Source organism: Hypanus sabinus, chromosome 3, assembly GCF_030144855.1.
Source record: "Hypanus sabinus isolate sHypSab1 chromosome 3, sHypSab1.hap1, whole genome shotgun sequence".
In the NCBI taxonomy this organism is placed as follows: domain Eukaryota; kingdom Metazoa; phylum Chordata; class Chondrichthyes; order Myliobatiformes; family Dasyatidae; genus Hypanus; species Hypanus sabinus.
The window spans coordinates 33859156-33871676 of NC_082708.1; the positions used below are offsets into that span (position 1 = coordinate 33859156).

General features: G+C 37.8%; 2 protein-coding genes across 6 annotated transcripts in view; one reads left to right on the forward strand and one right to left on the reverse strand.

Moving 5' to 3' along the window:
• The window catches only part of LOC132391180 (uncharacterized), a 1045680-nt gene that overhangs the window by 547308 nt on the left and 485851 nt on the right, over positions 1-12521 (reverse strand). The window lies entirely within an intron of this gene.
• Positions 1-12521, forward strand: part of LOC132391179 (periostin-like) — a 67833-nt gene that overhangs the window by 28927 nt on the left and 26385 nt on the right. For all 5 annotated transcript variants that reach the window (XM_059964046.1, XM_059964049.1, XM_059964047.1 and 2 more), the window contains exons 9-14: positions 1181-1312; positions 2090-2238; positions 3853-3989; positions 5500-5630; positions 11153-11283; positions 12305-12407. In XM_059964046.1, coding sequence (XP_059820029.1) covers positions 1181-1312; positions 2090-2238; positions 3853-3989; positions 5500-5630; positions 11153-11283; positions 12305-12407 — 783 coding nt within the window. The remainder of the gene's footprint in view (positions 1-1180; positions 1313-2089; positions 2239-3852; positions 3990-5499; positions 5631-11152; positions 11284-12304; positions 12408-12521) is intronic.

Below are 12521 nucleotides of genomic sequence, written 5' to 3' on the forward strand. Positions count from 1 at the left end.
CCTTCTTGGTGGCAAATACAAACGAGAAGTATTCAATTAAGTTCCTGGGCATCTCTTCAGGTTCCACACATGGATTGTCATACTAATCCTTAAAGGGACCAACTCTCTCCGTTGGAAACCTTTTGCTGTTAATATACTTACAGAACCTTTTTGGATTTTCAGTTAGCTTGTTTACCAGGCATATCTCATGCCCCTCCAATTTTCCCTTTGAATTTCCTTATTAAATGACTCCAACACCTCTACTTCTCTTCATTGGACTTGCATGATACTAGCAATCAAATCCTGACTCACGCCTCTATTTCCTGACTAGGTCCTTGTATTCTCAATGGAATGGCAAATGCATGAAAAGGTATTATTTAAGGATAGTATATATAAATTTTCTGAACAACATTCCGGATATGTTCCTAGTATTATGCATTCTATTTTCCTGATTTGTTTTCTTTATATTATTAATCTTCAGTATTTGTATGGAAGTTTCTTAGAAAAAAAATCATATTGAGGGTAACTGTTTAGATTCCCTATACTGCTTACTAAGTTCTATAACATGAATCTGATACAATTTTAGTGCTGAATGTCCCATTGTCCTGCACAGTATTAGTGCTACTTAGTCATTCAGCACAATGGACCAATCAGTCTCCACGATAAATATAATCTAACCTAGCAAGTTATGCTTACTGATTCATACATTATTTGTTGTCTTGAAAAGTTAAGTTGGAGCCTATAATGCTGTTCAGATAATGGCATGGATGGTGCAGACCAAAGCTGAGCTATCACGCGTCATAGTTACTTTGGGCCAATCAAGTTAAATTGTGCTGACTGGTCTGCCTTTTAATGCCATATTAGCTATTAGAAAGAGCAAGTGCAGTGTAGAATTTAGTCTAGTGTGTCTCAAAATTTTGTGATTAAAAAATAAACAATATTTTACCTGTGATCATGTGACCAGAGTATGTATAAACTCAAAACTGATTATAGCAGAGATGAAAGATTGAAACGTTGCCTCTAATGATAAAATCTTAGTACTTATTATATGAAAGACAGCTAGTTAAATATTTTGCAGTGAAGTGAGTTAGGATTGTTTGCTAGACTGTATTGAAGTTTTATGCAAATCTGTACAACTAAAGGTTATCTTAACACTACTGATAAATCTTCAATAATAACTTTTCTTTTATTGCATTTAAAGCTAAGCAGGTTCTTGAATTGACAAGCAGCAAGCAATCAATATTCCATGACTTTCTGATAAAAACTGGAATTTCTGCTGCTTTCACTAAAGGAGTCTACACCTTATTTGTTCCTTTCAATGAAGCCTTCACTGGTAAACTATCACATCAACTTTTTTTGACAACGTGCTGAATCATTTAATGTGTTATATTGTGCATAACTATTTTATTTGATATCCTGTACATAAGCATTTAACACACAAAATTTCTTTGGCTGATGCTTAAAAGGATAAAAGTTTAGCTGGTCATTCCAAGCATTTTAATATCTTGTTTAAAGTGGCAGACAAGAGAGTTTGATAGGAGCACATTAAATACCTATGGATTAATACTATTGCAAATTATCCTTTTCTGGTGTTAGTTGTCATTTACTTTTAATGTTTGGTCAAAATGGATTACTTTTGAAACTTTTGGATAGCTCTCTTAGGCACTTTCAATCTGGTAAAAGTAACTGCTTTTATTAAACTTTAGATATGGTAACTTTGTGAATATAATAATTATTTTACCATGTTCAAATTGGACTGAAAAGTAGTAGCATTTGTTATTGCTACTGATTACTGCAGAATTGGCTATAGCAATACTATTTGGCAGTATCAATCCTTACAACATACTGTCACATAAAAGTCCCGAGTTCAGTTTATGTTGGTCATTGCTTATTAATCTCTGTGAATCTGTGTAAATCCATCACTTTTATTATAGTGAGTCTCATTATACAGTGTAAGTTAGGATTACAGAGAAGGAGTGAAAGGATGATTAAACTATACCATTGCAGTAACTCAACTTGAATCTATACACGTGACTTCACAGTCGATACAGGTCCCATTGTCATTCAGGCCTTCCAGTTTTAACATAGCATTTTCACTTTCATTCCATAGAGGAAATTAGGAGCTATGAACAGCGATATCTGAAAAAGATCCTACAAAATCATATTCTGAAAACAAAAGTGGTCCTCAATGAGTTGTACGATGGACAAACACTAAGGACAATTGGAGGGAATTACCTCAGAGTTTTTGTCTACCGCACTGTAAGTATGGAAAATTCCAATGTACATTATGTTGCAGTGATTTAAAACATTTAACCTTGACTTCATTTAACCTGGACAAATTTCTGAGGAAGCAATAAATAATAAATAGATGTTAATGAATTGGATGTAGGTTACATGGAATTTTTGAAGACAAGAAAGGGGCAAAGTAGAAGGAATTCAACAGGTTAGAAAGGAGAAACTGAGAACGGATGTTAATAGTAACAGGCCAACTTGTATGTTTGTTCCTGGCTCAATACTCATGGTTGCATATTTACATATCTGAGGTTTGTTTATACTGGAGATCTCCATGGCTACTGTGGATGTGCCATAAAGTGTGATGTATCAGAATGAAGGCTGAGTCTTCATTAAAAATATTAATAAAATTACTAAAAAGTAATTAACATACTTAAAACATTTAAATGCTAGGAATTAAATAATAAGATTTATGGAAAAAAATATCAAATAAATGAAAGGTTGGTAACTCTATTCAAATGGCTTAGATTATTTTAGAAATGCCAACCATCTCTGGCATAAAGCTAAGGAGCAGGATTGTTCCTCCCCTTAGAATGTATCTTCTGACTCAGCAGGTGGCATACCTGTCTTCTAGCTCAATCCTCATTTCTGCGCAGCAACAAAATTGACCCATTAATTACAGTTAGTTGTTTGTTCACTACAGAACCATCAGCTAAGTATTGGCACATTCTGGTCAGTGTCTCCAAATGTTTAGATATGGCTTAACAAGTGATTGATCAGAATTTTCATAGAAGCTAGTTTACTCATGTAAAGTAATTACCAGTATATAAAAAAAGGACACGAAGAATGATACAAAGTTATTTGATTGAGAAAATAGTGCAAAGTAAATCTTTTCTAGATAAAACTTTTTAATAATTGTGCATTAGGAGACAGAAGGGCTCTTAGTACACTGAAATAATGCAATAATTCCTATGCAGAAAGCAATTTCCCATCTGGATATATATTTTTTTCTGAATACAGTTCTTTAATGTAATGATACATTGTAGAATAGGAATTTTCTCCAAGTAAATTGTTTAGAGTTGGTAGAAGTTTATTGAATTGTATAATCTGAACTGTTTTCCCTGGGACAATCCTTTATTCCCCAGTCAATTATTTTGAAAATACAAACCATATTTCAATGCATTAAATGATTCAACTCCAGATTTTCATGTATTAACTGTGGATGTGATCCAAAGTTCGTGTTTTTAAAAAACGGTACTAATACATTCAATGAAAATTTTGGGGGGAATAACTCTGATTTCTGTCTATGAGACCAAATCTTTAATGCTACTGCATATATGGAAAGAATTGTCTTGTAAAATGTCATAACAGATATGGCAGATATACTTAAAATTGTAACTTTATTATTGAACATCCTAAGCGATTACTGTTACTTTCCAGATTTATTTAAAACTACTCATTCAACATAGTAGAATAGAATAATTCTGGCCATATGCACCAATGAAACAAAGGAAACATTAAATCGTCTTTGTTAAGCACACATACTAAGTAGGAATTACAGAGAGAGTCACTGCTTTTGATCTAAGACAGTGCTGAAGAAGTGAGACTGATGTAATGAGGTTATATTGTTACTTTTGGCAGGCAGTTTGCATCGAGAATTCTTGCATGTACCGCGGCAGTAGGGAAGGAAGAAATGGCGTATTGCACTCAATAAAAACGGTCATTATTCCTGCACAGAAGTCAATTGTGAAAATTCTGAGAGAGGATCCTCGCTTTAGGTAACTATTCCACTATTATGCAGAGAAAATCCTTTGTCATCGCAATCATTTATCAGAGTCTGCCAGTCAAGTGCTTCATATATTGTACTCTTTGTATAATAAAATAAAGGACAGTAAACACGTACATCCTCACATCCAGCAGTAAACTTTAACTTTTCATTGGTTGATTAGTGAAACATTCATGCCCCATTCTAACGGGAAATGGATTATATCCTTTTTGAGGCCAGCACATCAATCAGAAAGCTGGAATGAATTGAATTGACTTTATTTCTTACATCCTTCATATACACGAGGAATAAAAATCTTTACATTACATAGTCTAAATGCACAGTCATAGTTATTTACAATAATTTATAATAAATAGAGTAGTCAATGTAACATAGAAATACATTCAAATCAGTGTGAGTTAATCAGTCTGATGGCCTGGTGGAGGAAGCTGTTCCCGAGCCTGTTAGTCCTGGCTTTTATGCTGCGGTACCGCTTCCCAGATGGTATCAGCTGGAATAAATTGTGATTGGTGACTTGGGTCCCCAGTGATCCTTCAGGCCCTTTTTACACACCTGCCCTTGTTAATGTCCTGAATCATGGGAAATTCACAACTACAGATGCACTGGGCCGTCCACATCACTCTGTGCAGAATCCTGCGATTAAGGGAAGTACAGTTCCCATACCAGGCAGTGATGCAGCCAGTCAGGATTCTCTCAATTGTGCCCCTGTAGAAAGTTCTTAGGATTTGGGGGCCCAAGCCAATCTTCCTGAACCATCTGAGGTGAAAGAGGTGCTGTTGTGCCTTTTTCACCACACAGCTGGTGTGTACAGACTACATAAACTGTTTACCCTCTCAAGCTCAGATCCATTGATGTCAATATTCCTGTAAACCACAACCATCTCTTTGTTTTTGTGACATTGAGGAAGAGGTTGTTTTCTTGACAGCACTATGTCAGAGAGATGACTTCTTCCCTGTAGGCCTCCTCGTTATTGTTTGAGATTAGGCCAATCAATGTAGTGTCATCAGCAAATTTAATCAGCAGCTTAGAGCTCTGGGTGGCAACGCAGTCATGGATATACAGGAAGTAAAGGAGGGGACTTAGTACACAGCTCTGAGGGGCTCCTGTGTTGCGAATCAGAGGGGTGCAGGTGAAGGAGACTGTGTTTGGGCTACAAGAATATGATTGGCCTTGAGTCAGCCTTGTCAATAACAAGTAAATTCCAAGAACTTCATCCAAGGCAAATACATTAGCTCACCTTACAAATTAGTCAAACGTTGAACCAAACTGATAGATATCAGATATGTAAATTTTAACTTGGGACAGGTTTTTTTTATTTGAATGACTCAGCAGGAAGCAGAATGATATAGAATCATTAAAAGGAATATAAAACTGAGCTGTTTAGATTCTCAATAAAAGCACTCATATTGGATTAGTATGAATGACCATCTTTTTAGTATCAACCTTACATAATTCTGATGCCAATGAATTTCATCTGAGGTTTTGTTTACATTCCTTATCAGCATTTTCCTGCGTCTCGTAGACGCTGTCGGGTTGACTGAAGTATTCAAGGAAGGAGGAGATTGGACGGTATTCGTTCCAACCAATGAGGCATTTGCCAGCCTTTCAGAACATGAGATAAATGAATTGATAAGTAAGTGATCAGCTATATAACGATCTAATTGATGGGTTATGATTCTTTTTAAACAGTGGATTCTAATTTTTTCAGAGTTTTTGGGAAACCGCCGCGGAGCATGGAACTGCAACATTTCCCTATCTCCATATCAGTATTTCAGACTCTCAGTATTTATGTGTGTGATTATATTGAAACTCCAAATTTCAGGCAGCAATTCACACTGTTATCCCTGGCCACAGATTTTTTTCAGTAGTGGAGTGCAAATTTGTGACAACTCCTTTTCACTTACTGCAAATTTCTGCTTGGGTAACCTGTAGCACATTAGACCCAGCACAGGAACAGCATCTCCATTTACTTCAGTGCAGAGGAATACTATTAACATATGTTAATTTATTGAATTGTTCATTATTTTATTTAAATAGTTTTAATGAGTTTATGTAATTTAAGTGTTTTCCATTATTTTAAACTGTTAATAAGTTTTAACTAAAAATATTTTTTCTAACCCCTTTTACAAGATTTTGAAAAACACAAACAAGAGAAAATCTGCAGATGCTGGAAATCCGAGCAACACACACAAAATGCTGGAGGAACTCAGCAGGCTAGGTAGCATCTATGGAAAAGAGTACAGTCTATGGAAAAATGTACAGTCTATTTTCAGCCTGAAACATAGATTGTACGTTTTTCTATAGATGCTCTCTGGCCTGCCAAGTTCCTCCAGCATTTTGTGTGTCTTGGAAGATTTTGAGTATTTTTGAATGTTTCTGAATGTCAGCCACATTCAAAAATGTCACAGCATCTTGACAGACAGCTAGGCCTGGGGGAAGGACATAATCAGCCTTTAAAGTTTTATTGAAAACCTGATAGCTAAATGTTATTAGATTCTCTATGTGATTGTAGGGCGCTTTTAGATATTTGATCTGGATTCTGATTGCATGTGAAATTATAATTCGCTACTAACATCCTCAAGGGATCTCCCAAGCATCTTCCAGTGACAAGCCTCCTACCCCCCAATCATCTCTCCATCTTCCTCAATAATCATCAATATAGTCCCCAGCCCCTGAGCACCAATTTCCACACCCAACTCCCTGTCACTCTTGTCATCCTCACCAACCGTCTTATGTTTCTGCTCTCAAAACTAGAATGTGCTGTACTTCCTTTGCCCCCTTTGTCCTCTATTAGTGGCACAAGCTTGTACAGAATAGTGTTCTGTGCATCCTTGTGTAAGACATTTGTTAGAATGGCACCGTAACAACTATTTCCAGACACTACATAGTCAGCTGCTATTGTCAAGTGTGGTTGAAGGCAGACAGGCTTCCATGGTAAAACACTGCAAATTTTAGAACCTATGTTAGATTCAATACAATCTCCTCTTGATTGGATGTAAAAGAATCCCACAGAAAAACTTGAGCAGTGTGCACTGTTTTACCAAACTCACTTAATTACTCATTTGATATCCTTGCCAGTATCCCTGAGCAAGAGGTATTTGGTAATTGACCAGTGGCCGAAGTACTGATTGCTGAATTACAGTGTGGATTCCAACAACGTAGAAGCACACTAGACATAATTTAAACTGCATGCCAATCTGCAGAAAAATACAGAGAAAGCCATCAACTACCTCTCATGCCCTTTCTCAGTGTCTCAAAGGGCTTTTGACTCCTTTAATCAATGGGAAGTGTGGGGCATCCTCCCCCAGATCTGGTCGCTTGCTGAAATTAGGCTCCATCTTTTATCTACCAGGTGATCTTACACACTGCGTCCATATCAGACTTATTCTTCATCCAAGGAGGTGTCACCTAGGCAACCTTACTCCCTGAACACTTCTTCACGTTTCTTTCATATTGCAGTGTTGCACTCCTTCTCCAAGAAGCTTCATGCTAGAGTGGTGCTAAATTGCAAGAGAAGCGGAAGCTATCCAAACATGTCTTGTTCAAACAAAATAAAAAATAAAATTCATCCCCAACTTTGGTCATTGATCTGCGTTTTTCACGTGCAAGTGTTCACAGCACGAGCTCCAAATCATTGTAAACTTATCCCTGAAAAAGCATTGGACAACAAATCTTTTCAAAATTGTTGCTTCCTCAGAAATTTTTGTGGTTATGATAGATGACTAGAAGTTGAACACATATAATTTCAGACTACCTGTATCACATAGGAATTTGGAGAAAGAAGAAATGAGCTTTTATTTAATCTAATGCATAATGGTGCTGCCCCTTTGCAATAGTTCAACTGAGCTACAAATGTTTTCTTGATGACTTTCATTTGCACTCGGTGTCTGAGGCTTCCTGCTTAAGTGTCCAACAATAATCAGTCAGCATTGATGGATTCCAATTGCCCTGATGCTGTTTCTCCGTGACTGCAACGTTATGGTGAAAACTCTCACCATGTTCATCACTGACAGCAATAAGGTTTGCAGGGAAGAAGTCTAAATGGGAATGCAGAAAATGAACCATCAGTGACATGTTTCACTTCATGGTTTTGTCTGCTTGAAGCATGTTGTCAACGTGGTCTGGTGTTCTGTAGTTGCCAAGAAAATTTTCAACAACATCTTTGAATGCTTTCAAAGCCATTCAATGTCAGAGAGGAGTATACAATATACATCCTGAAATACTTCTTCTTCACAAACATCCATGAAAACAGAGAAGTGCCCCAAAGAATGAACAACAGTTAACCGTGAGAACCGCAAAGTCACACGCCCAGCTCCCCTCTCCCACACATAAGCCGCAGCAAACAATGATCCCCCTCTCCCACCAGCAAAATAAAATGCATTGGTACCATCACCAAGCCCAAACGTGTGCTAAGCAATAGCAAAGACACAGACCAGAGTTAACCCAATGGCTTCGCATTTCATCCGACATTCGACTAACCACAGGTTCTCTCTCTTCCTGGCAAGGAAGAAGGAGGTGTCCCCCATTTTCACAGTGAACGGGAGACATAACAACAACCCGCTGGTTTACGATGTTAAAAGTCCGCTTCATCACTTTTTTCGAGCTATGCATCCGAAGATCGCAAAGACCTCGGGTCTTCGGGCCCACAGCAAAAGATTTTCTGGTCTCCCCGACAACACATGTGTCTCCTGCCGTGACACTGACCCTCAATCTGCCCGTCTCCAGAGCCCCAAGATCTTAGGCTTCTGAACACGATCAAAACTCTCAGGCCAAACCCTTGGCATGTCGAATAACGGCCAGTTGTGGAACCCCGAGAATGGGTCCCATTCCTGCAAAGCCTGCTTGATTTGTAGACCAACAAAAAAGCCTTCCTTAATCTTGTCATCAGTTATTCTGGGAAACATCTGTCTCAAGTATCGAGGTCCTTCAGCTTCCTTGATCATTGCTTTTACAAAATTTTACGTAAGCACCAGTTTTATATGAAGAGGAGACAAAAATATCTTTGTTGGGTCTACAAGTGGCTTATGTTCCACACCTTTCTGCCCTGGATCCAACTGCTAATGGAGCGGCCAATTCTTTTTAATGTAATGAGACTCTTTAGCATGGCAGTTTGATATACATGTAAACAGAATGCATAGAAGGGTGTATGCATGATGCTTTTATAGCCTTTCTAAAACCTGTCCTGCCATGCATCCACCCTGCCTAATCATTCCCAGGGATCTCTGGGCAAGATTGGAAGCTATTCAACTTACATTGTAGGCAACATTTCAATTGACTTGAATTATGAATTGAAATAACAAATATGGGCAATTCCAAAAAAAAATGGTGTGATAGGGAAGTTTCACGGTGATTTTCCTGATCAGCAGTCCAAAATCCATAAGTTACACCCAAAGGTATTCAGGAAGGAAAATCATTGTTGTCCAGTGCTACTTAACAGAAAAGGGCCTTGCATTTAACACCCACAAAACAAAGGTCCTGAAACAACAGGTCTCTGATACACAAAAAAATCTACAATATTTTTACAAACTCCACAACAAGCCTCTGGAAAGTTTTGGTTGTTTCCCATAGCTTTAAAGGCACTTCTCAAAGAAGATAAACCTCAGAAATGAATTTCACATTCCATTTTAACATTCACTTTCAGATTTCGGCTGTCTGAGGGGAGAAAATGGAGGTTTGAAGATCCAGACAACAAACCCATCGCAAAGCGCACACTAACAGGCAGAAATGATCCCTACCATCTAATACACTTCTAAGTCATAAGCTAGCTGTAGTTGCAGAAATAATACCAAGTCGGTCTCCATAAACTCCTCCAAATCTACCAACAGGATAAGTGATCTAATGCTAATATCCTCTGGCAGACCAATGTCCCCTTTACATAGGCCCTGATTGCAGCAAGAAATAAACTTTTTAATGCAAAGAGGTTGGAGTATATAGAGAGCAAAACAAGAGACTGCAGATGCTGGAATCCAGAGGTACAATCAATTTGTTGGAGGAAGCAGATTGAACAGTATCTGTGGAACACAAGGAACTGCAGTTGCTTTGGATTGAAACTGTGTATCACGATTGCAGAAGTAGGGAGGTTTTTTTTTACAATTGTGTAGAGTATGTAATTGGTGAGGCCACACCCAGAGAGCAGTCCAGAGGAGGTTCACCAGGTCAGTTCTTGGAATGAGAGAATTGTCTTTTCAAGAGTGGCTAAACAGATGGCATCAGTATTCTTTGGAATTTATAAGAATGAAGAATCATCTTATTGAAACATATAAGATACAAAGGTAGCATGAAAGGATAGATATTGAGATGTTTTCACTAGATGTTTTCACTGTAGTTTCAAAGTAAGAGGCAGTCATTTACAATTGAAGCATGTAAGAATTTACTCTTGCATGGGGTAGTGAACCTTTGAAATTCTCCACCTCAGGGAGTTGTAAAGATGAGGTTATTAGAAGTATTTAACATAGAGGGTTCATTAGTGCATTGTTGAATGATTGGGGAATGGAGGGCTATGGTGGATGGCACAGAGGAGGAACTGAAAACTGAAATGATTAGATTGGACAGTGAGGCCAGCTTGAGAGGCTAAAAGCCCATTCCTATTATTTTGGTGTTCTTATAAGGTAATTATTGTCTGCCAAATCCCCTTACACACTGAAAGGGAGGCAAAAATATAAAGCTAAGTCATCAGACAATCTTCACATGTGTCTCACAATAGATGCCAAGCACTAATTCATGATGGAACAGAGCTTTGCTGTCCTGGTCTCTTTGCTGACCAAGCTGCCTTCCTACCCACACTTGCCTTGGCTGGATATGAATTGTGTATCTGAATGACCCTTCATGTGTCAGAGTTCAGTGGCAGCTGAGCTTCAAGCAACTCAGTGAGGAATTTTCTCACAGAAATGTCCCTGACAACCAGTAAAGCTGGGCAAAGCTTGCAGTAGTAAAGTCTGCAAATAATTTTAACAGCTTTTAGTTGTTTCTCATATTTGGAGACATTTAACAGCTAACTAGAAGGACATTAAAAATGTACCATAGTATCCAGACCTTGTCATCCAGCTGGTTAAATCTGCACTGTCTGACCATGTGCTCAAATCCTGCTCCAATGAAAGATTTCTGAAATTCACTCTCGGGGGTAAATTACATTGAAGTTTGTTATTTATTTCACAGGAGACAAAAATGCTCTCGAGCAGATCATATCTTATCACTTCCTGAAAGGAGTTTACATTGGAGGAGGCATTGAAACTGGAGTCACAAATGTGATGAAGTCATGGCAGGGCAGCACAGTCATGGTGAAACTGGTAAGATTCACTTCTGGATTCTGAATTCATGCACGTCCCAGCACAGTTTATTAATGGTGAAATATTCCACAATATGAGCATTCCATTCCCAGTTCCCCATAAGTCAAGTGGGTTTCCTCCTGGTGCTCTTGTTTCCTCCCACATTTCAAAGACATACCATTTAGTAGGTTTTCTTTTAGTACGATTTCTTTGTAATTGTAAATTAGGCTAGTTTTAAGTAGGCAAGTGTGGCTTGTTGCACTGTACCTAAAGAAATATACTGGATATAAGGCATCGGGCTTCAGAACATTTAAATAATTAGCTAATCAAAATCAAACGGTATAACATCTGATTGAATTCTGTGAGGAACATTTTAGCAAGGAAGGTCAACTGAAATTTGATTGGGATAAACAATAATATTGATTGTGGAACATATATCTTTAACACACAACACTTTCTCTAAGAGGAATGGTTGATTAATCGTATATCGATCTGTTTCTCCCTTCACTATATTAGTAAGAAGTGGAAGGAGTGACTGTTTGCTGATCTACTGATGCACAAGACTTTTGGGAATTTATCTAAGTGGCTTTTATTAACGTGTAATCTTTTCAATGAACATGAGTAGTCCTTTCAACTGTGTGGAGAATGCAAATGTTGGGAATTCATAGCCAAACAACACCTTTCCCACCCCACAACTTCCACCACCTAAATATCAACCCTTTTGTGTTTGTTCCTGTATTTGTTATGGGGATTGCCAAATAACACTCGGGAATCAGAATTGCAGACTGTTTATCCTCCATTACACAGAGGTACTGTAGACATCTTAAAAGGGTCAACCGATTTGAAAGAATTGAATGTGAAGTCATTGTTGTTCATATAGCTTGGACTTCTCAGTGCATTTATTCACTGAACCTTTAAGGTAGGATTTTTTTTTTAAAGAAGCCAAGAAAAGATGACTCAAGCTGTACCTGGGTCATCTTTTGTAAAGAAAGCAAAGTGTTAATTGAAGATTAGAAATATGATAGATCTTCTTTGCTTTTAGCTGAACAACACACTGACGGTGAATGGCATGAAGACCAAGCAATCCGATCTTATGGCCAATAATGGTGTTATTCATGTAGTCAACACTTTACTCTTTCCAAAAGGTAAATTTTTTGTTTTCTGTGTGATGCTTGGTGGAAAACTGTATTTAGTACAATCTGGAATTTTTAGGTCAATCCTTTCAGTCTGCCTGCCTCTCTGATCATATGGGCTCCAAT